Raw genomic sequence first — 27919 nt, 5'->3', positions numbered from 1 at the left:
CAATTTCATGTTCAAGAAATCTCCTTGATAACTTTGACATGCGAGCCCGGAAACAGTCCGGTGCGACCAGCATAGCAACCCCAATACCAATCATCATTGATATTCTCCACTTCTTTGATATCAGCACCGCGGGGGAAGACCAGCTCATCCACAACCTCGTCTTCAGGGTACCAGGACCATAGGGCATAAACGACCAGGCCGACGCCGCCATTTGGAGGGAACCGGCGGAGTGGCGCGGGGTATGGCGAGGTAGGAGTGCCTGTATTGGAGCCCGTGGGATCCGAAGAAGAAAATGGAGAAGTAATCGGACCTCTCTGGCGAGAAGCCTTCTTTCGGCGCTCCTGACCCTGACCTTCTCTCCAGCTCCAATCACCATTGCCCAATTCAGGAGATGCGATTGGCCCATTTATGGCTGGGGATGATGAGGGCGAACGATTCACATGCTCGTCCTTCAAGGCATGACCACCAACAAGGTCCTTGACAATCGAGCGTCGTTGGCCATCTTCTCGGTCTTCGAATCCAACCACGATCATCCGGTGACCAGCAAGACAGCGGCGCCACCCATTGTGGCCATTGTCCTTGCTAATCTTTGAAGTTGCGACAAGTTTGAGGTAGCAATTCGTGCAAACGTCATAGTCTCCGTCGTTGCATTGCGCGCAATGGAATCTCGTCACCGAAGCCGGGATTGGGTAGGTACAGATATCACAGTTGGTGGAGAATGAGAGAATCTTGAAGCTCTCCGTATTAGGTTGGGTTGGAACGTGACTCGCACCCTCGGCAGGCGTGGCAGCTGCAGACGAAGCGGAACTACCTGAAAAGCGTCGAATAGGTAGCAATGGATGGGTACAGCATCGGCCCTGGTTCACGCAATGGTTGCAAAAACCCCATTCGCCTTCATTGCACTCGCTGCATTTCCAGTAACACTCATTTGCCGATGAGAAGCAAATATCACAAAAGAGCCCCGTCTGCAGTCGACGTGCAGGATTATCATTTGTGAATTGTCGGTCTCCGTTCTTTGCCACCTGTGCGGATTCTCGAGCTCGTTCGTACTTAAGAGAGGTGAAAAGGTGACCTGCATCAGAAATTTGTGCTGGTCGGTTATTCGAGGATGCGAGTATCAGTTCGAAAGCTGCTTGCGAACTCTTGCTGAAGCCGCTCCAGTGAGGACAACCTTCACCATTTCGATAGCATCGGAGGCAGAGATGGTAGTTACCGTCATTGCACTTGACGCATCTCTTGTGTAGATCGTATTGAATATTTCGTTTCCCACAGGAGTTGCAGGAGACAGAAGGTTCAGCGTATGGTGTGTTTTGGGTCGAGGATACATTCGTTCGCGATGATCGAGGGCGCCTTTCGCTCCTGGGCGGGACCAGTGGCGAAGACAGTGTCGGAATCACTCGGTCTGTGGGTGTGGATGTGTGCGAGGAGTTGGATGGCGAGTTGACAGCCGTAGGGGAGTTGGTTGCAGATTGGCTGGTGGTATTGCGCGAGGGTCTCTCTCGTCCTCCGCCCATCCACACGTCTGAGATGCCTTGATCGGATTCTGTTGCTCGTCGAGTTCTGCTCGATGATTCGGTCCTTGGTCGGCCCAATTGACCACCGCGAGTGCGTTCGGAGGTCATATCGCTGGCCGATCGGGTCGCTGGTCGTAGCGTGTCATCCGAGGTCGATGCCTGGTTGACCCGGACAGGAGAAGTACGCCGCTGAGTACTGGCTTGTTCCGAATTTCGTCGCTGATGGCTTCTGGTTGGTCGAGATGTCGTTGAATCAAGCAGGTGTGGTCGTGAAATCGGCGGACGTCTGTCATTGTGATCTCGGGACGTTGTGGCGCCCTCGCCAGATCTTACTGCCGACTGAGATCTTTGACGGGTATGGCTGCTGGTATTGGATGACTGTGTCTGTTCTTGTCCATGGCGGGAACGCGGTTGTTGCATATGTCTCCGACGGTATGCATCCGCAATGCGCTCGCTCAGTTCTTCCTCCTGCAAAGGTCCGAGGTTGTCCAAGTTGATATCATCCAACAGCCCTTCCTCAATAATCTGCCGCATGATTTCCTCCTCCATATTCTCCGCCTCCGATGACAAGCTGAGGAGTGACCGCAAACTCGACTGATGCTCGATACGCCGAGTGCGCTCAGCATCCGCGGAAGTGCGCCTTGAACGCGGCTGTCGTTCTGGGTCTTCATCGCGCCGTCGACGTGATCGGCCATCTTCCGCACGTCGCTCGGGGTTGCTGCTCCGATCGCGCGCGTGATCGGAATGTCCTGCTCGACGAGCCTCTCTCCGCGCCTGAGATCGACTCTCCTGCAAACTCAGCTCTCGTATCTCGTCCAGCACCCGCCGATCATCCTCATCATCGGAGCTTTCATTTTCCGACAGGGGTTGAGGAAAGACCGACTCTCCATGCTTGTATCGCTGGGCGATCTCTACTTTCTCTTCTGTCGTTCTTGCTCGGTCCGGTTGCGACAACAATACCATATCGAGCAAGGTCGTGACCGTAGCATTAGGGCGAGTGCCGCGAACTTCGGCTCGGCATGATGGACATGTAAATCGGGGTGCGGTGCCGGAGGGACGGCGGCGTGAGCCTTGCGCGGAGAACCATTCTTTCAAGCAGGAGCCACAAAAGGTATGCAAGCAGTCCAAAAGGGTGAGAGGCTGGTAGAGGAGTTCGGTGCAGATCTATAAACCCGGGTCTAGATTAGTCTTGGAAATTCCCACAGCAAGGGGGCGGAGGCGTGGAAAGCTTCTGGAATGAGAAACCACACATACCGAGCAGCCCAGCTCCTTCTCGAGGTCAGCCAGGCCAGGACCCTGTACTTGAGACATCGAACAGAAGCCTCCAGGGCCGGACAATGGGGTTGTGGTGTGAAGTATCCCTGAGTTGGGGGACGTCAAGGCACCCAAGGAACGAAGGTGGTGACAACCAAGGCTCAAAGGCGGAATGGGATGTGGGAAGTGAGATGGACTCCACCGAGCTTATCGCCTTCCCGCATCCTCAACTGTCCGACTTCAATCCTCTGGAACTTCCCGTTTCGCACCTTTTGAATCTTTGCAGACCTCTTTTTCAGCTACCTGCTTGATTGTCTCTCATTTGCGGCTCGTGGCTTTGTCAGAGATGGGTTGCGGTTGCATTGTCCCACCAAAAAGGGCTGTCTCACTGGCCCTGCAAAAACCAAGTCCACTGCACGGCGTAAATCGCTTGCGCATGTGAGGCATACAGATGACGAATCTCGATCTGAGATGATCTCGATTATTACGATGCTTTGAGAATGAAGGCATGTGAGGCTCTGGTGTTCGTGGGGTTGGGCAGCAAAGCAACTCGCAGGCGTTCGTCTTACCTCACCTCGAAGAGCGTGAGAATTGTGAGAATCACAATATGCGCGGAATCCCTAATACCATTCGGCGACTAAATTTGTGTATTCGACAGCTCATTTATTTATCGATTCTGCGACGCTTCCCGGTTCAGACGCCGTCGGCGATTCAAACCTCCAGCAACCTCAATCATATTTGTCGAAGTAAAATATTCAGCACTCACCGAGCTGAAAAGAAACTCTCCGTGGGATGCTTCGGGGATTTGCAGACAATCTCCGGGATCAGGCCTGGAGAGGAGATCGATGGAGCCAACATTTTAACTTCTTCGCATCTACTAATCCGCAGAACTTCTTCTTTTTCTCGACATCAACATAGCGACTAGCCCTTTGCCAATATTCGCTTCGGATATAACCAAAGTTCTTACCTACTGTGGTCGGCAGTTGCGCAAATACTGCTTTTGCTCACTGTTCTTTTGCCAAACCGACCATCTCCTTCTCAGCTATTCCTCCTCTTTCTCTGAGCGAGATCGTTGCTTTAAATGATATCATATCATATCTCGTGAGATGGGCTCAATTTCTACGCACCGTTACGCTCTCTTGGTGCACTGCTATCGCATGATGCATACCCTATCGAATGCCAACCTGATCGTTTATATCAATCCTCGCGCTGTCTGTAACAATATCAGAACACTCACTCAAAATCCCAGCAGATGGTTTTTGATCCATGAAATCTTGCACAAAAGAATATCTGGAACATCACAAGGACCCGCAGCCGCCTATCTTGTCATCCGTTGCTGGCCCGTGAATGTCAACTAAAGACAGCCGGGAACATGAAATTCACGTCTCCTCATGCTAGCCACAGTGTACATGATTATTGTTACAATCCACGTGCCTATTCAGACCTGCTCAAACGAACAATTGCCCTCGATGACATTTTGAAGAGAACTAAGATCATCAAGCAATGCATTGTGATTCACCTCTCTGAGAATTGGTCTCGCAATACAATTACCATCAAAGCTATACCAATAGCAATTGCATCGGAATAACCAAACCCAAGATGTGGCCACTTTCTTGACAAATCCTAGCTGCATCAATCACATCCCAGCCGCCATGAAACACTGCTAGTCGCAATCAGAATCATTTCGCCATCTACAACCCCCCCCCCCCCCCCACCTCCTATCCCCAGCATCATCTCAACATCAAAATTCGCCGCGGCTCCGGCCGATCAGTGGTGGCGGCAATGCATGACACGACCCTCTTAACAAAGTCTAGTCTAGCATCCCTCCAAAGCCCACCCATACCATTCACCCACTTGAGCGCTTTCTGCCCAGAGATACCTGCTAGTGACAAACACAGTACCTGGTCTAGACACAGCAGGGGGGGGGGGTGGGGAGGGGAGCACCCCAGAGAATACAAACTCCCTTGCTCCTGGGTCGGGAGGGGGGCGATGGGCGTGCAAAAGTTTTTTTCGGCGTCGACAGTGCCGGGCGTGGCTGGTCCGCGGGGAGCGAGAGATCTGAGCGACGGCGGTGAAGATGGCGTCAAAGTGTCGAATCGTTGGTGTTGGTATGCGAAGAATTGACTTTGTGTGTCTGCTTGTGCTCCAAGCCCCGTTTTGCCTCCCGTATTCGCTGGCTTCTAATTGTTTGGGTTGTGTTTGTGGTGTTGACGTTTTCCTCGGAGGATTTATGGTGGCATTGCTGGCTTAGCTACTAGCTGCTTGCTACTACTGCCAATGCTCTGTGCTATCGTGTCCAGTGGCTGACTACAGCTATACCGGAAGACCGGAACTATAGTTTGTTCAGTGCCATCCATTCCAGACCGGATTGTGCATCATGTGAGAATCGCTTGAAGTGTCCCCGGTGCATCCGGGGCTCTGGTCAGTTGTATGCAGAGGGTCATCAGCGCGGAGATCCTGGCGCACGATGCAGAGCGCGAAGGTGAAACGGGTCATCATTATGGAACGGGGAACATTTCCCTCGCAGCATCGAGCCTCGAGGAATTCGATTTGGAGAATGGGCGTGCGATATATGCATCGTGTGTACAATAATCTGGGGTCTGAACGCCAATTCGGGTGTGGCTGACAATAGTACGATGAGTCCGGGGCAGGAGAGGGAAAAGGGAGCTTGAAAGAGGGGGAAGCGAGCTCGCACTCTGTCATGTCAGTATCTCAGAGTCGAGCGAGGCGTGCTACAGCTTGAGACGAGGCAACCATTTTAACCCCTCAGCGAAGTTCCAGATCATTCCGTTGGTTCGTGACGCGTACTGGGGATGCATGGGCGTTGAGGGGCACAAATGCTGACGCTGTGCAAGTGGATGGCGCGGGGTTCACCAGAACTTGGGCATTATTTGAAGGGATTCGTGACGGACAAGCAGTAGTCACAGCGGCTAGTCCATGGCGCAGCTGGCGATGGACAGAGCAGGGGAAATGCACCCCGCAATGGAACATGACTGAGCGCAGGAGCTGCTGCACTGTCTTTGCGGGGTGTTGACGCCCTGATCTGGAGCCCTCGGCCAACCTCTGCTTGTACAGGAGTAGTACTTGCTAGAGAAGGAGTAGTGAGGCAGCGACAACGTTGGGGAAGATGTGATGGGCCGATGGGAACCTGGGCATCCACCAAGTGGGGAGTGGGGGCTGCCAGTCGCAGCCAGCGATAACACTGACCCTAGCAGAAGTCGAAACTTACTCTCAACTAGTGTAGTAAATACTCGATAGGTAAAAAATGAGCACAGGGACTGCTCCACCCGCCCGCGTACCTGTGCGGGTAGGAGATTGCGGCCATGGGCTCTGGGATCACTCCAGGTACAGCTTGGAGAACTGGAGAACCCTTGGAAACCCGTCTGGTTCCTCATGCCTGAGACTTTGTTGACCATCTCTTGTTGCACACAGCCGTGGAACGAGCCTATTATCCGAGGGGATTCGTATACGGCAAACCGGCCAGATGCAGTCCTCCAGACCATCTAAGTGACTATGAGTTCACAGCCACGGCGTTCCAACCTTAGCAAACTCATCTATCAGAGACTCCCTTAGCGCCAGCTCAAGGGTCCCAAGTGAAGCTGGGCTGCTATTAGTGCTAGCTACTGCTAATTATGATGAGTGGGGCCGGTGCCGCAAGGGAAGTTAGTTACATTAGCACAATATAGAAGTACTACTAATAGCAAGGCCCCGCAAAGCCGGGTTGATTTGCCGTTGTTATCAGGAGTACAGAGCACCGCGCCCAGTGCTTCACGTCGCTAAGTGGATGCTGGTCCGACAGCACTTCACCTCAGTAGTGCAAGTGTAGTGTAGCGCCGCAACGGCGGGCGCCTCTCCCGCCAGAGTGACTTCGCGGCTGGAAGGCCAGTGGGCAAGGCGAACATTCAAAGGCCGAGACTCGGGCATCGCGCAATTTCGTCTCATGACGGGCTGCAGGCCCGATGCATCGTCCCGCTATCAATCGTAGAATTGATCATCGTGCCAGATCTTGCTCGACATATGCCTGACTAGTAGGAAGTAGGAGTAATTCTTTTAGGTGGCATGATCGTCAACGCTTCTCGCGGTATGCTCGACAGCTCATTGGCGAACCGTGCTCTGAAGATTTCCTCATCGTGTTCACAATTTCTGGGCGATCGACTTGTCCCAGCACTTGTGAGAGTGCTAGTACGTTATGGTGATAGTCGACGGGAGCTACTTGGATCCGCTTTAGGTTCGAGGGTTTAATACGAAGGGTGGAACCTTGTTGAGCGAGCAGTTTCCGCCGAGCGTCAAAGATGAGGTCCAACATACTAGTAGTACTAGTAGTACTAGTATACTGGCATGTCGTAGAATGGCGAAGCAAGTACCTCAAGTGCTGGCCAAGCAATGGCTCCGTTTTTCGAGCGTATACTTGCAGACGACGATCCTCCACATGCAAGCCGAACAGGATGTACGTTGCCCCGGAGGAAATCCACCATGTACATTGCAAGTGTACAGTGTACAGCCCCTGAGATAACGTCTTTCAAGGGAACCTCCGCGGTGAGGTGCCAGACAGATGACGCCATGCACTGACCTCCCAACATGCAGCGCAATTGTCAGTTCGCCGCACTACTGCACGGCCTCATGCACCTAGAGGACGGAGGGCAGCCCACCATACCACTTACGGACACGGGCTCCACTGTGCATCGTCGGACGTCGAGTGGCATCAACGGGATCCGCGCACTGACAGCCGCACGGCGAAGCACCTCACAGATGCTGTGAGGGAGGCGACGGTCTCGACGGGCGACACTGGCGTGGACGCGGTGGGGCTGTCTGCTAGCCTGTCTCATGCCATGCATACGCGTCAACTATGTACTTCCCGGTTGCAGCATACCTACATGTTGCTATTTATCGCGGTCCCAAGGTGACGGTGACTAAGGTCCAAATCGGACAAGCTGCCTGTTCACCTCTGAATACCCTCATCGCACGGACCAGTTGGGTGCTGGGCATCTGAGCGCCTTGGTTGGTCCAGGCTCGCGGAGATGCCTTCCAGACTATACCCTAGGATAGGTACCTGCCAATGAGGAGGTACAGTGTGGCCGTTAGGGCACGTCCCCTGCACATCAGCGATGTACTGTACATTGCTCGACAACGTGTCCCCTCACCTGCAGAAAATAGACACGGTCATGTGCACTCGCGTTGCAGAGGCGCCTAGGGTTCTGCTTGCGCAATGCGAGAGATACTGCAGTGTTGACAATGACAAGCGCCCTTTTGGGGTTGAGGGCCGAGGACCCTGGAGCTCAAACAGCGCAGGTCTGGTCTGAGCGAGGCGCTTTCCCCTGAGCTCCCCGAAGAATATCTACTAGTAAACTCATACGGGAGATTTGACGGTCGGGAATAGAACAGTTTCGTGCTCTACTGGAAATGCACGTCGAGTGTATCTCTCACTCTGAAGCTGCAATCAGAGAGAAACCAATTTATCGGAGAGCACACCGACATCTTTTTCTCCTTGTTCAGAGCTGAGGCAGATAAGGCTGAGCCGATGCCTGCGCAAAGAACTGCTTCTATTCGCGGGTTCCCCTCTCTATCACGAATATGCAATATCCCCCGCAAATATGAGCAGGGGGCTGCTGCGCCGCACGCAGTCAGCATCCCCAGATCAGATCCTCCGCGGGGTTTGCACATCTCCTCCAACGCGTTGATGGCGTGCGTACAGAATGGACGCTGGGGGGTGATCCACCGCGGGGTATGTGTCTCCTGGTACTCCGTCGACACTCGCTTTGGACCTTCCCTTCTGAAACTGAAGCTGAAGCCATTGTCGGTCCAGCCCTCGTCCATGGGAATTGAGTCTTAGTGGCCGCCGTGTGGCGGAGGGCTAGGCATTGAGCTACCGCCGCCGCCAGATAGCTAGTCCGACGTAAATTAGAAGCTCGTTTCACCACCTACTAGGTATACCTGTGCCCACGATCAAGTGGGCTGGTGGGAATGCTCGGCGGCGAGCTTGCCGAAGGATAGCTCCCGCGCTAGCTTCAGCCACCGCCGCGGGGGCCGTATAGACGGCCGGGCCTGGTTACCGGTGAGTGGAAAGAGACCCGAGAAAGGGCGCCGAAAGGGTCTGAACGGCGACATCTGGGCCCTTGATGTCTTTCGTGGGGGAAACTGGGGTGCGAGCGGTGTAGTGAGCTGCATCTTCGCTGCACCAGCGAAATAAACAATCCTCGCGCAACGCTGTCGGTCCAATGGTACTGGTAAGCGCAATGCGATGTATCCGAGACTAAGATCTTGGGCTGAACTCTGCGCGGGCGGCAGCTGCCAATCCTAAGACCGCAGAGGGAGCACATCCCCCAGTGGCATCTGGTCGCGCTCGGGCGCTTCGGCCCAGAGATGGTTTCACGACGCAAACAGGACAAGGCGTGATTAGGTGCTGCCATGGACCGATGCTGTTAATCAAACAAACACTGCCGAGTCGGGAGAACGTTGTCCATAACGCGATTCCGGTGAGTCGATGGTTGCTTGGTTGCTTTTGCGCGTTTTTCGTGCATTTGCTTGATATCGGACGAAAAGTGCACGGAGGCTAAGCCTAAGAATGGGTGCTGTGACAGGCTTTGTTGGCGATGCCGCAGTGACAAGCGTGACAAGCGTGGAAGGGGCGAGGGCAGCCAACGGGCGTTATCGCCAGTCGCTACCGCCTCGGAACCCTTCTGCGCCCGTGCAGGTCCAGACTGTTTACAATGTACCCTAGAGATGGAAGTGTAGATTGGATGGCCAATACTCGCGGGTCTACGATCAATCGCCGAGATTGATTTAGAGGAACGCCCGGAGATGCAGACAGCATGGATCTGGGGGGGCCATCCCGCTGGTTCGACTCGGGACGGAGAGGGTTTGGGAGTTTAGGTGGAGCAGACTGAAAACCTGGAGATCAGCAAGAGCCTTGTTATGCAGGCCAGGGACGATCGCGGCAGGCGTGGGAGTCAGATGAACGCCGCTAGAGTCGAGACTCTGTTGCGATGGAGACAGCTGGGGACCGAACGAGTAGCAATGGGGGCCCGGCCGAGTCGTCCGGCTTTGCCAACTGAGGGCTAGCGCCAGCAGCAACGTTGATACCGCCACGGCGTGGTTACTGCCACCCGGTGGCAAAGAAAACTCTGCGGCGCTAGGAGATTCAAAGAACTACAATTAGATTAGAAGTATGCAAGCAGTTGTCAAATTGCCATGACTACAAAGAATACCGCCGATTGATAATGGATAATGGGTTCGAATTTTCTATCGTTGTTCGGTACAGTAAGACATGCGCCATCAAACATTGTCGTGAAACACGGGCCAGCCCTCTCCGCGACCAGGCGCGATATAGGCTAAGGGTTAATTTGATATACGCCAATTTCGATTGTGCATTATTATTACTTACTATTTACTGCCATCGATTTGATATCGGACTCGGACCCTAGTCTACGCGGTAGCTAACGGATACACGGTGGCACCTAGTTGCGGTAGCAATGCTCCGGTCGCAACCAGGGTCGCACGGAAGAAGCAGCGCGACTCTGTCTGGGGAAGCGGCTGAGATTATTCTCCGGCGGATACCAAGTGAGAGTAGTGCTGTTACGTCTTAAAGAGGCCGAGTGTACAGCTGTATAGATCAGAGAGGATAGGCTCCGACAACAATGAGCATGGAAGTCAATACTCGACGACTAAGTACAGGACAGTCGGGCCTAGACCGCCGCCAAGGGGGGCAAAAACCAGGGAAGTGGCCGACCCTCGGACCCGTCGCTGCATCTTGACGTCATGCACGTTCGAGGTGGGGCGTGGCAGTAGCGCTGTATACCTCTTTTGATATCTACACTCGTAGTTTGCCTTACTATACCACTAACCACGGGAGACCGCGAACCCGGGAACCATTGGAACGAGCTTGATAAGACCAGTCGATATTACTGACAAGCTTATTGCGATCCCTCGATCTCCCTCGATTGGCTCTTTTCTCTCATCGCAGCCAGGCCCTGATCTCCCCCGGGATCGGTCGGCACCGCTCTGCTCCGGATTTCGCGGCACACTGGGTCGGTGGAGACTACGGAGTGCAGCTCGTCGATCCACTGAGATATCCAACTGCATGCTGCATGTCACGGAGAAATTCCATGTCTGGGCGAGTGGCCCCCGATTTTCTATTGTCGCAGGGTCTGCCGCTGCTAAAAAAAGGAATATTGAAAAATCGGAATTGGTGCACAGAGGAGATTTGGCTCAATGTTCTCAACGTCGCGTCCCACCACATGATCCGATCGCTTTTCGGTTTCGGTTGGGAAACAACCTAGACTCCTTGCATGGGGATTCCTATCGCAAAAAGTTAGAAGGTAGCAAAAAAAAATTTAGAAGCAGCCTCAATGCAAGGCGAGCACAGTCGACGACTGCTTCGAACAGCAGGAGTTCGTCAGCAATCCATGGTAGCGATCGTGTCGTCAGTGCCGTTCCATGGTCGACCCAGCTTGATTGCATGCTCCAATCCTGCCTCCCGTCGATACGGAAACAAAGGAGGGGCAAGCGATGGTCGCGTCGCAGCCCACATTGGATGACGGTGGATGGGGCCGAAGAGGTTAGAGGGACTAAAGGATCTGGGAGCATTATGCTTCAGCACTTGCGCACTGTGTGTCGCAAATTCTGCGCGTGGTGGTCTGCAGTGGTCAGAGTGCGCCGGGTCGACCCAATGGCGGGCGCCCGTATAGATTTGATCCACGGACTCGGACCTCCGCAACTGATAAGAGCGCGTTGGCACTGCAATTGTACTGTACCAGGTGAAGTCTGGATCTGGGGATGAGCATTGCAGTCGTGGGTCCAAGACCGTTCGCGGCACCGTCGGTATGGCTTGCAATTGCAAGATTCCTTCCATTGCCGATGGTCGCCCTCCATCCTGGTCGCATTCCCGTGATCAGCGCAGAAAGGGGGTACGAGGCCTCCAAGTTGTACAGTCGATGTACGTCAGTCCAGAAACAGGGAACACAGTTGCGAAAAAAGCGAAAAAAGAGCGGGATCCTCCAAGATTTAGCGCCAGGAGTGGGTTGAGTAGAGGGTGGTGCTCCGAGGAGATCGGAGGTCGCAGGTCGCAGGTCGCAGCTACTCTCGTCGCCCCTCGTGCGTAGTGCCTACCATGTGTGCGGGTACTCGGAAAAGAAACCCTGTCTAGCTTTTGTGACGGTCGATATACCTGAAAGTGCTGAAAGTATGGTACTAGACTCGACAAGTTTAGCAAGATGCAAAATGAGAAAATCAAAATGTCTAAATGTAAAAAAAAAAAAGAAAGAAAGAAACCAAAAAAAAACTAAACCTTGGAAGCCCCACCCGGCGTGTCCCTAACCCATGCGACTCTGTATATACGGGACGCACTGACATACTTGCACCCGCACCGGTTTTGCCTGGCGCTTGGAGTCCCTTATTTATCGTGTTCCACTTTTTTTCTCTCTTAAATCCTCCTAAAGGAATTCCCTGTTCTGGGACTTCCTGCTATATTGCTGGGCCTATCTCCCTCGTCCTTTCATTTTTAAACCACACCTTTCCAAGGATCCCTCCCTCCTCCTCACAGGTACTTTCGCGACCTACAACCAACACCCAACGGTCAGAGCGGGAATGGCTTTTTGAATTCGCCTCCCGCGCCACACGACTTCCCGGGTACTTCTGAGGTACCGAGTACGTGCTTGTGCTGTGAGGTGATCCGATCATCTAATCCGTACAATTTTTTTTTCTTGTAATTTTGGCATTGGCATCTGCATTTTTATTTCTCGCGGTTCCCTTAATTCCTCCTTCTTCATTTTATCCCCTCCCATCTGGTGCTGCTATCGGCCCACCATTTGATCGCATTCCCCACCGATAGGCAATCTCGCCATCGCCACCCGGGGGACCTTTGGATGTACGCAGCACGGTAAGTGAACTGATAAGCTCTGGGCTCCGCTCGCCTTCCTTCTACCTCTCAACCTCGATTTCACTTCCCTTGCCTTCTCAACCGGCCCTCTCCTCTCCGCCGGTGTCACTGTGTCGTGATACCTTTACTTCACTGCCTTCCTCCCACTGGCTCTTGCCTCTCCTCGCCATCTGGTGCCACCATCTGCATCTTCCCTGCACCAACCCGGCTCTACTCCTCGTCCTTCCTTGTGCATATCCTGATTCCGTCGAATGCATGGTTATGCCGTCTCCACTCCTGTCCTTGTCCGTCTCTCTTGCCCCTCCGTGGTTCTAAAGCTCTATCGCCACACTGTTCCCGACAAAAAGATTGGGAGCATTGAACTGACAGAAGCTCCCCACTCCCAGGACTCGCATTGTCTCGACATTGCTCTCGTGAATCAATCCCCTCCAACACCGTTTAATTACTTTTTCCCCTTCTTGTGTTGAGACACGCAAGTCGGCCGGATGCCATACACTGCGCCATTGAAGTCGTTGCTCTCCGCGCAGCACATCGAGTACTGTGATTCTCCCGAAGCTCGCGCGGAACGCCCTGGTCTGGTCCGATCAGTGTCCGCGCGTGTGCAGGGCTCGCGCTCCTACTCTTCTACTTCGTACGTCCGCCGACACCGCAGGAGTCCGTCAATCTGCAACAAGTCGACCGTGCATTCCGCCTCGGAACCCGCATCTCGCCACTCCCCCAATATTGACCCTCATACCAGTCTCCGTCAGTCCCCGCCACCACTGAACAATGCTGCGATTCCACCCGGGGCGGTGATCTCACCCCCGAATCGGCGCCGAACTCTGACGAGGAGTCATCTCCGTACGGCGGAGACGGTATCAAGCTCGAGGAGCTGGAGGCTGCGGTCCGGTCGATTGAACAACACAAGGAAAGTTCGCCGGAAAGAACACCAGAGAAGATGAGACCTACAGAGGAGCTGGGAACGGACTTTCGATCCTCTTCGTGTCAACCATCGGCACCAGCAATGGAGCTGAAGATCCCCAAGCCGAACCACATTCGCCTCTCGAAAGAGGCCCGAAAGATCGCCCACTCGCGATCCGCCACCGAGACCGCCATTGATTACAAGAGAGAGGAAGCATTGACCAGCTCTCCCGATGACAGCGATGCCGACCTTTCACCGAAACCACCCATGGTGCGAAAGAAGTCGGGAGAATTGGTCCGTCCAGCTCTTCGACCCCCAGCGGCTCGACGACGACCTTCGAGCATGCCCGGAACTCCCGTTTACGCCAAGGCAGTGCACTTCGACTCGCAACTGGAACACATTCGTCACTTCCTGCAGCTCGATCGACCACTGGCCGTGAGCGCAGAGACATCGCCAGTCGAGACCCACGATGCGGATGGCGAGTTCCCATTTGGTCGCGGTGCGGGCAAGAGCAAGAGCTCTTCTTCATGGGAGTGGGAGCTTCGGCTGTCCAACTTCCCCACAGATCTGTCGTCTCGTGCAAATAGCCCTGTTCGCCTGGAAAGATTGTTCCTGTCTGCCGATAAGAACACCCTGATCGGCTCGGTCGCCGTGGCTAATCTCGATTTCCACAAGCATGTGGCCGCTCGCTTTACGTTCGATTACTGGCGAACCGTGTCGGAAGTCAGTGCAACCTATTGCCACGATGTTCGGAGTATCCACGCGCACGACGGCTGTGATCGCTTCACGTTCGAAATCAAGCTGGAGGATCAGGCCAAATTGGAGAACAAGACGATGTTCGTGTGCATCCGATACACGTCTGCTGGACAGGAATTTTGGGACAACAACGGGGGAGTGAATTACCAAGCTGATTTCCTCAAATCGCCCAAGGCGACGGTTTCGAACAACAAGCCAGCCACAACTGGAGCTCGCCCTGCCCTTCCACGCAGTCGATCATTCACCGGGTCGCACTCCCGCCCGCACTCCATGCCGGTATCGTTCGATGATCTCCCGGATGTCACCAAAAACACTCCATTTTCGAATCCTTTCAATTCCGCCAAGTCACCCCCGCTCAGCCGGGCCACGTCGGACGACATCGACACCGTCGGCCCACCGAAGCGACGCGAGAAGCCGAGCCCGCAGGCTTTCGGCAACCGCTATGACTTCGGCGCATCATTGACTGCTGCCATGCGGACCAAGCCACCTGTTGATCGTACCACACTTACTGCGCGGGCCCGATCGGGTCAGACTTCCGAGGCGAACCCGGCTAGTCCCGTGGTGAATGATGCGGAGACAGGATCTGGCCGGACTTCTCCTGTGAGCGATGAAGCTCGAGAGGACCTGAAACCGTCCTCACTGGTGTCTAGCAAACCATGCCTCGAGTCCTCGGTGTACAAAGAGTTGGTGGATAAATACTGCTTTGTAAGTGTTATACAACATACCACTCATGCATCCAGACCATCAGCTAACCTACCTGTTTTAGTATGGCTCTCCCAAGGCGTCACCTCCAAAACCCCAGAGCTACTCGGTGAACGTGAATGGCGAAGCAGCTTCCCGATACTTTGCCAACGGTACACCCTCGCCACCTCTTTCTCCCCGCTCCCCCGCTCCTCTGGAGCCGGCCGCGACCGGGGGATCTCGCGAGAATCGCCCTGCGTCTTCGAGTCCGCGGACCTCCCCCAGGGCTTCTCCTTCCCCCATGTCCTTCCGCCATTCCTACCATCATTCCCTGCCGAATGGATTCATGAAGGACCCTCAGTCGTCGCCAGTCATCCGAGGGTGAGTGACATGTTAACGCTTGACCGTTACGGAGTCCGGCTATTTCTTCTCGCCACACCTTGTTTGAATCATGTTAACGGTTTTGCTGAAGAGAATTCGATGTTTCGTTACTGGAGATGGATCGATCGGTTGATTCGTTTTCTTACCCGCCCCTTGCCCAATGTGCATATGCCCCCTCGTCGGCGCTCAGTGATTAACTCATATTTTTCTCACTTCGCATGGTTGAGGTTCTCTCCCGAATTTCCAAGGATAGTTGGCGATGGTTTCTCGGCTCAGCTGCGAGTGTTCTCAGCGATCTGGTCTTTGCGATGCAGAATAAACCGCGGGCCCGATCGTTGAGTCATTCGAAAGTGATGTTGGGCGTCAGCGTTTGTTTCGGGAGAAATTATCGATGCGACTGCTGCCCGATGTGATCATCGCCACCACGACTTTCATACCAGCGGGTATTCTTCTGAATACGCCGCATCTGTTTTGAATACGCATGATGAGCATACGAGATTTCGCCTGTTTGTTTTGTTTTTGATTACTTTCTTATTGTTCCCTTCTGTGTCACTTCGACACAGTCATCCTGAGGCCCTCTTCGATTCTTCTCTCTGCCGCAAGGCAGATCTTTTCTTTTACGCCAAAAGTCATCTTTTAGTCCCGCCCGCCTCTACTCTTGATGCATTTGCGTTCGTTGACCTGCTTCCTTTTTGCATGGTGTACGGTGTTTTTTCCTTTTCCTATTTCTTTTTTTCCCCTTTTTTTGATCAGCGCAGTTATGAGGATGAAGTCGAACGAGATGGATCCGTATGCGATATGCTTCCCTCTTCAGGATGTCTACGATGTGTTCAGAGCGACGTACCCTTGAAGGATACGAATGAATGTGATTTGAGCCATGGGTTACTTCAAGTTGTTTCATTGTAGCCGTAGTCGACACTCCAAGCTTTAGTAAATTACTTTACACCCTGAAGTGGAGAACAGACAACCGGACGCAGCCAAGATCTAGTCATATTACCAGCCACCAAAAGTACATGCCGAAAGCTACGCATCACATCTTCAGCTCAAGAGCTATACTATGTATACTGCACCCCACTTGAAGGGTCCAATGAATGCCGGATTCCGCCCGGTGGCGCCCAACCTTATCAGCTCACGGGAGCCTATCAGCACGTGACCCTCCCGCATTATAGCCCACCAGAAAACGCGGGCAGCCCCCATGCCTGGAACAACGCGCTCGAAACCTGCCCTTCATAACGCCCATTTTCCTCCCTCCCCGCCTGCCAATCACCGCCGCATTGCAGAATGCGAAATCCCTCGCTTAAGTAATCCCCACCCACCCGCCGAAATCACGCGTTCGTAGTCAGCCACGTATTTAAGTAAAGTCTTTCGCCCCCCGCTCTTTGGCTGGATTTTCCTTCTCTTTCTTCCATCTCCCACGCCAACTTTTCGACGCGTCCGATACTTCCAGTCATCGGCTACGCCCTCTTCCCACCCTTTTTCATCAATTTTCATCAGGGTTTATCAAACTTTCATCTCCTTCCATCATGTCTGGACGTATGTGATCCCCATTTCTTCTGTTCCTATCGCGTTTCCCCTGTTGTTGTCATCGCGAGTCTTCGATGAAGTCCTTGGTGGTGATGCCCCTGACTGAACACGTGACTTCGACCCCTCATTAAGGCGTGTGTGCCTTAATACCAAGGCACCCATGCATCGCCCCGTACCAATCGGGCTTTGCCTTCTGCCTCACCTTGTCCTCTCCTTCCTCCGCCATCCATCACCATCGATTTTACACCGGTTTATATTGTTTGAAACACCCTCACTAACTCAAAATCTACAGGTGGCAAGGGCGGTAAGGGTCTCGGCAAAGGTGGTGCCAAGCGTCACCGCAAGATCTTGCGCGACAACATCCAGGGTATTACCAAGCCCGCCATCCGCCGTCTCGCCCGCCGTGGTGGTGTCAAGCGTATCTCCGCCATGATCTACGAGGAGACCCGCGGTGTCCTCAAGTCGTTCCTCGAGTCGGTCATCCGTGACGCCGTTACCTACACTGAGCATGCCAAGCGTAAGACCGTCACCTCTCTCGACGTCGTCTACGCCCTCAAGCGCCAGGGCCGTACCCTGTACGGTTTCGGCGGCTAAGTGCTTCGCCGTACGCTACTCTTTCGCTGCGATCTTATGCGCCACGGTGTGATGGTTTCTTTTTTCTTTTTTGATGGTTTTGCTTTGATCGGGCATCCGGTCGGTCGGGTTTTATGGATGGGATTTAAGCCCCTGGGCGCATTTTGGGGTTTGTTTACAATGGATCGAATCAATCAATTAGGCAAATGGGAAACGACTTCTGGATATCGTGCTTCGTAGATTTTATCGGCGGTGTCTTGCATCTGCCCTGCGTAGTGTTGAAGTATAGAAGAGTTGGTACATACTAGATGAATGTAGGATTATCTATGACTTAGCGGTCGATCTTGTGAATATCCACTATTTCCCAAAGAAAATGTGTGCTCTATGCTTTCAGTCTATGAATTGCACGCATGGCACCATCTGGGTGTACTCGCATTGTACTTCGCATCGTCGGTTGTTATCGTGGGATGCCTTCGGGGTTTCGCTGGATCAGCCCATCCTGCACGGACCACATGATCGGCATGATGTAATCGATCTCCGCAATCAACCTCGGCCTTGTACAGCGACACCATCACGTTCATCACCCCTACCTCAACTTCTACCGGTCGCTGGTGGACTCTCTTCGGCCACAATCTTCTTCCCATCTCATACACATCGCGGAGGATGTAAATCGCCCAATATCGACTAAACCCGGCGATTGTACAGTCCGCCAAAGGACCAATCTCACCATCAAAACATCTGACATCTCGCTCCCGAATCCTCCCATCCATAAGAAACGAGGGCAGGGTCTCTTCTATCCAAAGCCATCATGGCTGAATTTAAGCTCTCTTACGAGTCACAGCTGGTACGTTTTCATTGCAAAAATGCCACCTCGTTCGCACTCTCTAAAACGGTCGTTTCTTATCTTAGGATGCCTTCCACCCCTCCTACCGCTGGGAAACTCATGACCCGAAAGACTGGAAGGCAGCTGCCTTCAAAGGCCCCGGATTACCAGTCCTAGGAAATGCCGTTGCCGGTGCCGTGGGATCGGCCATTTCCAATGTTGTTGTGTATCCGCTGAGCGTCATTGTCGCCCGTCTCCAAACCCAGCAAAAGAAGGACAAGTCGAAGGACGAGTCGAGCGAGGACGAGGAATACACCGATATCGTTGACGCTGCGTACAAAATTTACCTCGAGCAGGGAATTGCAGGGTTTTACCCCGGCCTGGCACAAGATACGTTCAAGACAGTCTTGGACTCGTTCCTCTTCTTCCTGGCATACAACACAGTCCGACAAAGGAGAATAATCGCGCGCGTTGGGGGGGTTAAAGCGGCCAAAAGCAAAAATATCGTACTTCCAATCTTTGACGAGCTCGCAGTGGGGGTGGTGGCGGGTTCGTTCGCGAAGCTATTCACCACGCCGCTGGCAAACATTGTCACACGGAAGCAGACCGCAGCGCGCAAGGGAGGGGACAATGATCTATCGACTAGCGATATTTCCGCGAAAATCAAGCGTGAAAAAGGTATACGCGGCTTCTGGTCTGGATACTCGGCGTCTCTAATCTTGACGCTCAACCCATCTATCACGTTCTTCCTGAATGAGGTCTTGAAATACGCTCTGGTGCCGCGGTCGAAGCGCGAACGACCTTCTGCAGCCATTACATTCTTATTGGCTGCTCTGAGTAAGTCGGCGGCTTCATCGATTACCTATCCTTTCTCGCTGGCCAAAACGAGGGCACAGGCCTTGGGATCTGCCCAGGTCTCTGCGGATGGGAAGACGTCGAACCCGTTGTCAACCCTTACGCCCAAGATCGTTTCTACTGTTGGAACTATTGCTCGAACTGAAGGAGTCTCTGCACTCTACGCGGGGCTTCCAGGCGAAGTCCTAAAGGGATTTTTCTCTCATGGATTCACCATGCTAGTAAAGGACGCCGTGTATGCAACTATCGTCAAGGTGTACTACCTCATCCTGCTATTGTTCCGCCGCTACCCTTCTCCAGACGAACTGATCCAGCGTGCGCGAGAGCAAGCGGAGGAATTCAGTGAGGTTGCACGAGAAGGAGCCCGCGATCTAGCAGAAAGAACAAAAAAGGGTGCCGAGGAAGCCCTTAGCAGCCATTCTGGTAATGTAACTGTTGACATGACCTCCAACTCTGCTGCTGCTGCTTCCGCAGCGAAGGATACCAGCGCTGGACATGGCGTGGACGCATCGTCCGGTTTGAAGGTGCCCTCTCTTCCCGATGAGGTTAACGAGACGGCTGAGCTTGTTGGTGACTACGTTGAGGACGAGACGGCGGAGTGGAAGAGCTTTTATCACTGGTTCTGGGATAAGGAACGAGGGCATGAGGAATAGGGCCGTCGTGCGTTCTGCGGATTCCTTTTCCGGATTGCTTGCTGCAGGTTGTCCTTTGATTTATTGATGATTCCAATGTTTGTATAGTACATTAGTGTAGTAACTGCTATCATAGCATTTATTTTCTTTGTTCTGCATTAACTCGCTTGCATCACAATATCATGAACACCGTACTCTATGGAATGAATGGCGTTATGAGCATATAGCATGTGATCAACTTGTACTTGATGTAGGGTATGGTCAAAACCAATCAGGGTAGTTAGCAGCATAACGGAGCCTAGTGCTTGAATGACAGATGTTTGAAATCAATTACGAAGCCAGCAAATCGCTGTGAATATTGCTATCTTAATGAGCATCATTCGATAGTATTGAAATAAATATATAAAATTATGATATTTTTAATCTTAAATGCGATCCGTCTAGGATCCCACATGAATCGAATTTAACTAGCATCATATCCTGCACCGTCAGGTTCAAAAAGTCAATCAACAAGCATCCTCGACACAAGCCAAAGACAGCAGCTAGCTGTCTTCTGTACAATAATCAGTCAACCACCAAGGTTTACCGAAATTTCCGCGCCGAGGTCTGAACTTCTTCCTTGGTGACAAAGGCAGCATGCAATTCCTTGCCGGCTTCCCAAATCACCCACAAAGGAACCCAGACCCACAGCGTATTGAAGAAAAACAAGTAGAACCACAGGTAAACAGGGTCCTCAGTAGCCAGCTGAGAGCTTCCGGTCAACCACTCAGGAGCAAAAGTCATAAATCCACCGTAAAGCTCGCATACGGCCAGCGAAAGCGCAACCGCCCAGAGAGTAGCCTTCGCCGATCCACGCGCTCGGGGCGTGATATTCTCATTCGACGACCGGCACAGCAGGTAGCAGATGTACAGCGCAGCGGGACCACCCAGGAAAACCGTCAGGAGCTCCAGCGAGACGACGGTGACATCGGCGCCAGCCCATCGGCGGTCTGCCTTAGCGTATTCCTGCCAGAGACGCGCGCTGGGGCCAGTACCGTAGGCCGGGCCGTAGATGCGGTCGCGTTGGTTCAGGAAGAACGGCTCGGTGTTGTGGATTCCCGCGATGGTCGCATAGCTGAAGAAGCATTCGTAGAGGAAGGAGCCTTCGATGAAGAGGTGTGTGAGGGCGTCGTAAGCGTGCCAGAAGAAGAGAATTCGGTTTCGCGTTTGTGAGGCGGGGATGAGGGCTTTGCTGAGGAGGTAGGCGATTGGCATGAATGACAGCGAGAACGCGATGCAGAGCAGCGTCGGCACGTCCAGGGTGAAGGATGCGCTGGACGCCATGGTGGTGGTTTCTCGACTTTGTCAATGTATATATATTGGGTGGTCCTTAGGAGGTCGAGGTATAGGTGAGTTTATATTCGGGTTATAGGGGGGTGGGGGCGCATTTGCAGAAAAAGAACGCGATGGTTCAAGAAATTAGGGGAGCTGAAGATCACCATCGATGCCTCAGGCGTCGGTAGTGGGGCCGTTTGTTCAAAGGACAAAAAAATTAAGTGGAGATAGAGAATAATGAGGGCTTGCGATGGAGGTTTGGAATGCGTCTGCTTCATTCTAAGAAGGAATTCCTTGTGATAGGCGACCAAGGACGTTGGTTTAGGCAGGAGATACAACAGAGTCGACCCGAGCGCAGCACAGAATGAGCAAACGATCTACAGCTTGCAGTATGTCTAAATTCATATCCCACTACAAATACTGTTTAATAGTATTTAGAATGAACTTTGAACTTTGACAATATGGCTCGATTACTTTTTTTTTTGGGAATCATCTAGCTATATGCGCATTCTTTGCTGTCGCTGAAGCATCAATGGAACAACAAATGCATAGTGGAGGCCATTGAGGACCTTCGCTGCCAGCCTCTCCTGAGATAAATTTAGATCACACATCGTACGTGAAAGCACGTAGGACCTTGATGGGGCTTCAAGGCAGCCTCTCCATAACTGAAAGTCACACGTGCTTCCATGCGCAGGTGTCGGGAGTGCTAAGAAGTTGTGGTATACTCGGGGTGGCAGCCCCCACCCCCGCAAAACCCGGGGAAGTTGCGGGGCGCATGCTTACTTACAAGTCGAGCGTGACCTAGATTTTCTTCTCCTCCACCTCTACCTGCGCATGAGAAGTCTCCTTTATCCCAGAATGTCAGCCAGACCAGGACTTTCACAGAGCCACTATCTCTCTTTGGGGGCTACTCGTGTATGCGCCGGGTAAATCGACAAGATTCTTTGTTTTCGGGGCTGCGCCGGGGAGCTCCCACTCTTTTCGACAAGTGGACCAAGGAAACTTGAGGTACCTCCACGAGATATCTATCGTTTTTTCTACGTAAATATGTTCGAAACTAAAAGGCCGGGTCCTCGACAGTGACTTCAATAGGCACACTCTGGCTGTCAACCAGGCAGATTGGTGGCGTTTGTAACTCAGCCCCCAAGTCTTGGCTTGCCTAGGAGTGCATCACGCCCCGGTGGGCCTACCCTGTAGACTGTCAGCGCATGTCGGCCTTTTATTGGAGCTACAGGGGTAATAAGGCTCTCTCCGCTTTCATCGCTGCAATCTCTTTCCGTCGGTTCTTCAATACCTCGGAGCTCTCCATCTTATCTCTCTGCGAAGCGAACCAGCTTGGGCCTCCAGACCTGACAATTAGATTTCCCAGATCTGCCCAGATATCTGCAGTCACTTACACAAAGTTTCACTTCGTGCTTCTAAGCCCCCTCACAAGGCTCATTGCCGCTTATTTAGGTGGCGTTAACTACGTTGGCACGAACCGTCTCGGATTCCGGTCACACGAAAGATGACACAGAGTCATTATACCCCAGTGTCTGACTTTCACGATTAAGCGACACCTTTGATTCTCCTGCAGCATGTCCCCGTCGTGTGGGATTCTTGAAATTCCCACCCTAGCTAAACTGACGTGGGAGCTTTACAACCAATGCCATCCTCTGGCTAAGGATGCCCCTGATGGATTTCGAAATTTAGTCAACGACTTGGGCTTATTACAAGGGAACCTTCGAACGCTCAGTGAAGATGTCAGTTCCATCGCGTTTTTCTTCGAGGAGATGGGGTCTGGTAGAGAAAAGACGCTAGAGCGATGCCTAGACGCGTGTCAACAGACCCTTCAACGACTCAAATCACTCCTCGGGCGCTACCGTGAGCTGGGTATCGGGGAAGGAAAATCATTTTGGCAAAGAATTAAGTGGACAACACAACGGGCCCAAGTTGAAGACATTCGTTCCAAGATCATTGTTCATACATGCAACGTGAGCTTATGTATGAGCTCCATAGGAGAGTGAGTCCCAAAAGATGGCTTGATGACTGAATTTTTGTTTACTAAAATACACCAGTGCATCTCTTGATCGGTTAGAACAGACAATAGTGCAGGCTATGGAAGATGACGAACATGCCATGCTTGCTTTTGAAGCTTCTAGTGGCCGTGACTCCGAATCTCCGATTTGGCCTCGAGGTACCAGACGTAGCTTGTCTGGTGAGAATGAAGACACAGGTGATATCGATATCATCTTTCCAGATCGCCTTCACGTTGCCCCTCTACGCCAAGTGAAGCAGGGGCATGGCCGTCCCAGGCATATGTCTACCTCCTCCGAATCCGTCAGGTCGGGATCTGACGGGTCATTTTCTGGAGGCACTGCACGTACTTCTCCCACGTCGATCCATACAACCTGCTCCTACTCTCAAAGCCTCGCGGGGAGAATCAGTCATTCTCGAACTCGAAGCGAACAGCCTCACGAAGGGTTCAATGAAGGTCGTGCGCACGAAAAGATATTCTGGGAGGACAGCTCCGACATCCAGGACAAGAACAGCATTTTGGATAGAAGCAGCGAGTCATCGCATACTGAATTTGGGCACAACAATGTGCTAGAAGCGGTTGCAAGTGCAATGCAACATCTACGCCAAGTTCGACTGCAGGAACAACTTGCCCGACCGATACGATACGAGCCTCAGAGCACTCTGCACAAGCCAGATGCGGAAACAATCAAGCTATTCGAGGCTTCCATGAATGAAGAACTCCAGGTCAGGCGTCTCATCACCAGGGACTGGCTACGAGTAGCCACTTGGTGGTTGCTTAAAGCACGTGCGACTCTCGCCAATTGCAGCAGACATAGCTATGTCAGCGCCAGAGGAAGTTTATGCCCTTCATCAGACTCCAGGTCTATGTCTCCCCAAGCCTATGTCGATCTCTTGAAATCCTCTTATATACTCTACGATATTGTTCTCAAGGACAAAAATGGCCCCGCTCATTTCACCGATGAAAATCGAAAGTCTATTGCAGAACTCTCAGAGGTAAGCATTTTACCGCATTGAGAGGTTTATCAAGAAGTTTGCAGATTCCTGACTTACACAAAGGGAATGAATGATGAGCTATCTCAATACAGTACTCTCGATATACCCGATGCCGAAATTCTACGCTCGCAAAATCTTGTAATCTGGGAGCCACTCCAGCCAGAGGAGACTTCGGATAGTGGTTTGGAGTTTTCATTTGGGCTTGAGAATGCTCGATGGATATCCGTTAACCAGGAAGATGCCGGTAACGAAGAGGAAAAGGTTCTTTATCGCACATTCGTCAACGCGGGCATTGGGGGCAAAAAGTTTCGAATGCGCACGAAAAATGCACCTTACATGCTTTTGCTCGCAACGCGAGAAGGCGAGAGCGAGCCTAAGATTATTCTGTGTAACCAGAGTGGCTCTCTTTGCCTTCAGAGAGACCGTAAGTTTGATCGTCTCACTCCGACATCTTGGAGTTAACACTTAGAAATAGTCACGCCCGATGATCTTCCCCCGATGATCCAGCTCGCGAACTCCACAGCTACTGGCTTTCCTGGTGCACGCATTTCAGAACCGCTGCCATTTAAATTCGAAAACATGAGCATTTCGATCTCCTTCCAGTTTTATGCCGACCTGAATCAATTCATCAACATTCCCAAGACTTATTTTGACGCCGTGTGGCTAAGAGAACCAATTGACTCCCAAGAATTTACCGAGACCATTCTTTACAAAGGCTCTGTTGAAATGCTGGAGCAGTTAAATGCCCCAATCATGAAGCCAATGAATCCGCCAGTCGTCATCAAATCTTGTGGGGTACGAATTCTGGAAAGGTCTTTTGGAGAAGCATGGCGTGCCACTCGAAGAGTGGTCATCAGCCCTTCCGCAGCCCAAAGCATGCCACGATGTCTTGAATTCTTCATGCCAATGGGTGGTGTCCAGATCAACCGCGAAGATCTTTCCCGCCAGGTTCTCCTCAGGTGGTCCGATACTTGCCAGGAACGATCAGACAAAACCGATGGCAACTACAACACCCTCCACTCGTACGTCTATGATGAAAACGCACCCAATCTCGGCTTTAGTATACATTTCCGGACTCAACAAGGCGCCGAAGACTTTGAAAAAGCCATCATGGGTTTGAGCTTCCAGCCGGATTTTACATGGACCCAGACGAGTAGCTCCGGTCGCATCCACGATGTAATCGATGCCGGGACCGAACACAAACAGTACAAAGCGATCGTACTGTTTCGGAATCGATCATCATGGCGTTATCTCGACGTCTTTTACCTCTACCGGAATGTCGACTACGCTTATGAGAGTTCTTCGTCAACGATCCGATTCCCCGCTATTTCCTATACAGACTACGTATCCACCCACGTCGATCAACTTTTCCGTGCCGAACAGCCAGTGGGATTCTCTCATTGTGAAAAAAGGACAAAACAGGCTCTCATTCGCTTTGACTGTGAGCGCGTTTCTTGGTCATTTCTTTGTGCGCTGTCTCCGCTGTACGAGCTGGTTTTTTCACGACGAATCCAGTCCTTGACAACGAAGGGAAAATCTTTCTTTGGCTCCCAGAAATCAAGCAAAGGTGGCGCAGAGGCTCAACTCTGGCGTCGGGGTAGTGGTTTTCGACTTGCAGCGCGATGGGATGATCATATTCCCGACAGATGGTTCACTATGTCTCTGCCATTGGATCACTCTGACTCGTCAAAAGAGAGCAATCGCGTCAACTTCCCACGTTCACCTTACACCCGTGGAACTGTCTTGGATTTGGTGAACATCATGGCACGCAACCCCAAAACTACCAATCTCGGAGGTCGGGAAGGGGCTCTTTCAATCGTCTTTCAATCCACTAAAGGTGAGAAATGGACGAGCTCAGTAAAGACTGACAAGCTAACGTCTTTGCGCCACAGATAGAGAAGATTTCTTGGCAGCTTTGCAAGAATGACCGCTGTCAACTCCCATCTAGTGATATAAACCGGTCAGGAGGAGACAGAGCTTAGCATTGATAATCAATCTCATTGGTCACCTCGTTTACTTGCATGGCACTAAGACAAATTTAGAAGCTGCAATTGATGATCGATTTCGGCTCCTGGGGGCCACTTATGAGTGTTCGTGATTTGGATCCACTATAACAGTCGCAGTCGCTAGATCTAATATGTGAATCCCTGTTCCTGAGGATGAATTTATTACGGAGCCTTGTCAACTCCGAGTCTCAGGACATTCATACTAATGATTTAAAAGGCAGTCACCCAGGCCGCAACCGATATTTCCTTAGTTTTTCTCAACCTTGAATTTATTCTGGCTACCCTCTTTATTGTCTAAATATGGCTAATCAAAACTCAGTTCTCATCACTGGCTGCAGCGACGGTGGAATAGGCTCCAGACTAGCTCTCACCTTTCAGAAACGAGGGTACCATGTGTTCGCCACGGAACCCTGACAAAATGGCCTCTCTGAAAGACATTCCAAATGTCACTCTATTAGCACTTGACGTGACCAAAATCCAGGATATCAAAACAGCTAAGGAAGCTGTCTCCTCGCAGACTGACGGTCGACTTTCTTGCCTCGTTAATAATGCTGCGCGTAACCATTTCATGCCATTTCTCGACGACGATATCGATGCAGCCAAGAGAATGTTCGAAACGAATGTCTGGGCCCCTCTCGCCGTTACTCAGGCTTTTGCGCCTCTTCTCATTGAGACACAGGGCGCGCTGGTGAACATTACTTCGATCGCCGGTCATGGCCCTGTGCCAACACTGGGTTCGTTTAAATTTCTTACTAACTGTTGTTTCCTCTCCTGGTCTTCTTTTTGACTCATATCCGATCCCGATGGGATGCTATGGTGTCACCAAGCGCGCACAAGAGCAGATCGCGGAGGTCTTTCGACTTGACCTTGCGCCCTTCAATGTGAAACGCTTATACGTCGTTACCGGAGCCGTCCCCACAAATGGCCAGTCCTACTTTGAAGATTGGGCGCTTCCCTCTGGATCACTGTATAAGCCGGTTGAAAAGATTATGGCCAGTGTTGTGCGCGCCACTAACGGGATGGCACGAATGCCGAGGGTCGAATATGCGAATACCGTTGTCGATACCATTCTAGCTAGTACTACGGGCAGAATTTGGATGGGTGGGCGAGCACAGGAGGCGAAAATGCTCCAACTGAGGGAGAAGGTGCTGCGTTTAGGGTAGGTGGCTTCTCTTCGAATGGTGTGGCTCATGCAGATGCTAATTGACAACCCTGATTTAGGACAATATGGTCATGAAAGGCTTTGGGCTGGATGGGATATCTCTGTAGACTGATATATTTAGAGATAGGTAAAAAACGAAGTGATCCATCAGTATTTATTTATCAATGAGTACAAAGAACATTTTGAATGCTTCAAAAGCAAATTAAGTGAAAAAGCAAAAGCAAAAGCAAAAAGAAATCTCTCCCTCGGGGAATCGAACCCCGGTCTCCCGCGCTTATCGGTGTTAATGACAAGCGGAAATCATGACCACTAGACCAAGGAAGACGTGATAGCCGAGTTACCGCTCGACCACTTGGTGCTGGTTGATGTAAGGAGAGCTTTTTGGAACTTAATGTAGAATTCCTTAACGGAAGCGATGCTATGTATAGATAAGATACCTTTGACTCCCGTCACTCACCAACCAACTCTCACAACCTGCATAGCCTCGAGAGCTTATTCCGATTGGATTAGGTTGACCACCGATCACATTCTATTACTATCTACTCCATCCAACCATGCCGGGTGATCCAAGACCCTGCCTTCTTCCGCGACAATCTCGTCATGCGACCGATGCACCTCTGGAGCCCGGTTGCCTAGCCGCGATCGCTTGACCCCATC

The 27919-nt window shown here is 52.1% G+C and overlaps 8 protein-coding genes across 8 annotated transcripts; 6 read left to right on the top strand and 2 right to left on the bottom strand.

Moving 5' to 3' along the window:
• Positions 1-11: 11 nt before the first annotated feature.
• Positions 12-2825, bottom strand: N7532_008354 (SH3 domain protein; the record flags this gene model as incomplete). Its single annotated transcript, XM_056620846.1, has 2 exons — positions 12-2678; positions 2769-2825. 2 exons carry the CDS (start codon positions 2823-2825, stop codon positions 12-14), a joined length of 2724 nt encoding a protein of 907 aa, XP_056471652.1.
• Positions 2826-7346: 4521 nt separating this feature from the next.
• N7532_008353 (uncharacterized protein) lies at positions 7347-7526 on the top strand (the record flags this gene model as incomplete). The annotated part of the gene is made up of 1 exon (XM_056620845.1): positions 7347-7526. One exon carries the CDS (start codon positions 7347-7349, stop codon positions 7524-7526), a length of 180 nt encoding a protein of 59 aa, XP_056471651.1.
• Positions 7527-13127: 5601 nt separating this feature from the next.
• On the top strand, positions 13128-15558 carry N7532_008352 (protein phosphatase regulator GAC1; the record flags this gene model as incomplete). Its single annotated transcript, XM_056620844.1, has 4 exons — positions 13128-13322; positions 13382-15004; positions 15066-15361; positions 15453-15558. 4 exons carry the CDS (start codon positions 13128-13130, stop codon positions 15556-15558), a joined length of 2220 nt encoding a protein of 739 aa, XP_056471650.1.
• A 1326-nt stretch (positions 15559-16884) lies between these two features.
• Positions 16885-17479, top strand: N7532_008351 (histone H4; the record flags this gene model as incomplete). The annotated part of the gene is made up of 2 exons (XM_056620843.1): positions 16885-16894; positions 17178-17479. 2 exons carry the CDS (start codon positions 16885-16887, stop codon positions 17477-17479), a joined length of 312 nt encoding a protein of 103 aa, XP_056471649.1.
• Positions 17480-18266: 787 nt separating this feature from the next.
• Positions 18267-19789, top strand: N7532_008350 (putative mitochondrial carrier protein; the record flags this gene model as incomplete). Its single annotated transcript, XM_056620842.1, has 2 exons — positions 18267-18302; positions 18368-19789. The coding sequence occupies 2 exons, from the start codon at positions 18267-18269 to the stop codon at positions 19787-19789; spliced, it is 1458 nt and encodes a 485-aa protein (XP_056471648.1).
• Positions 19790-20350: 561 nt separating this feature from the next.
• On the bottom strand, positions 20351-21091 carry N7532_008349 (EXPERA domain-containing protein; the record flags this gene model as incomplete). The annotated part of the gene is made up of 1 exon (XM_056620841.1): positions 20351-21091. The coding sequence occupies one exon, from the start codon at positions 21089-21091 to the stop codon at positions 20351-20353; it is 741 nt and encodes a 246-aa protein (XP_056471647.1).
• A 1568-nt stretch (positions 21092-22659) lies between these two features.
• Positions 22660-26183, top strand: N7532_008348 (uncharacterized protein; the record flags this gene model as incomplete). Its single annotated transcript, XM_056620840.1, has 5 exons — positions 22660-23084; positions 23140-24094; positions 24158-24518; positions 24570-25931; positions 26137-26183. Coding segments are annotated over 5 exons (3150 nt in total), but the record flags the coding sequence as incomplete, so codon positions are not given.
• A 335-nt stretch (positions 26184-26518) lies between these two features.
• Positions 26519-27337, top strand: N7532_008347 (uncharacterized protein; the record flags this gene model as incomplete). Its single annotated transcript, XM_056620839.1, has 3 exons — positions 26519-26834; positions 26938-27259; positions 27322-27337. The coding sequence occupies 3 exons, from the start codon at positions 26519-26521 to the stop codon at positions 27335-27337; spliced, it is 654 nt and encodes a 217-aa protein (XP_056471645.1).
• Positions 27338-27919: the final 582 nt, after the last annotated feature.

Source organism: Penicillium argentinense (assembly GCF_028826775.1).
Source record: "Penicillium argentinense strain IBT 30761 chromosome Unknown utg000009l_segment0_segment0, whole genome shotgun sequence".
Classification (NCBI taxonomy): domain Eukaryota; kingdom Fungi; phylum Ascomycota; class Eurotiomycetes; order Eurotiales; family Aspergillaceae; genus Penicillium; species Penicillium argentinense.
This window is presented reverse-complemented; position numbering and strand designations above follow the sequence as displayed.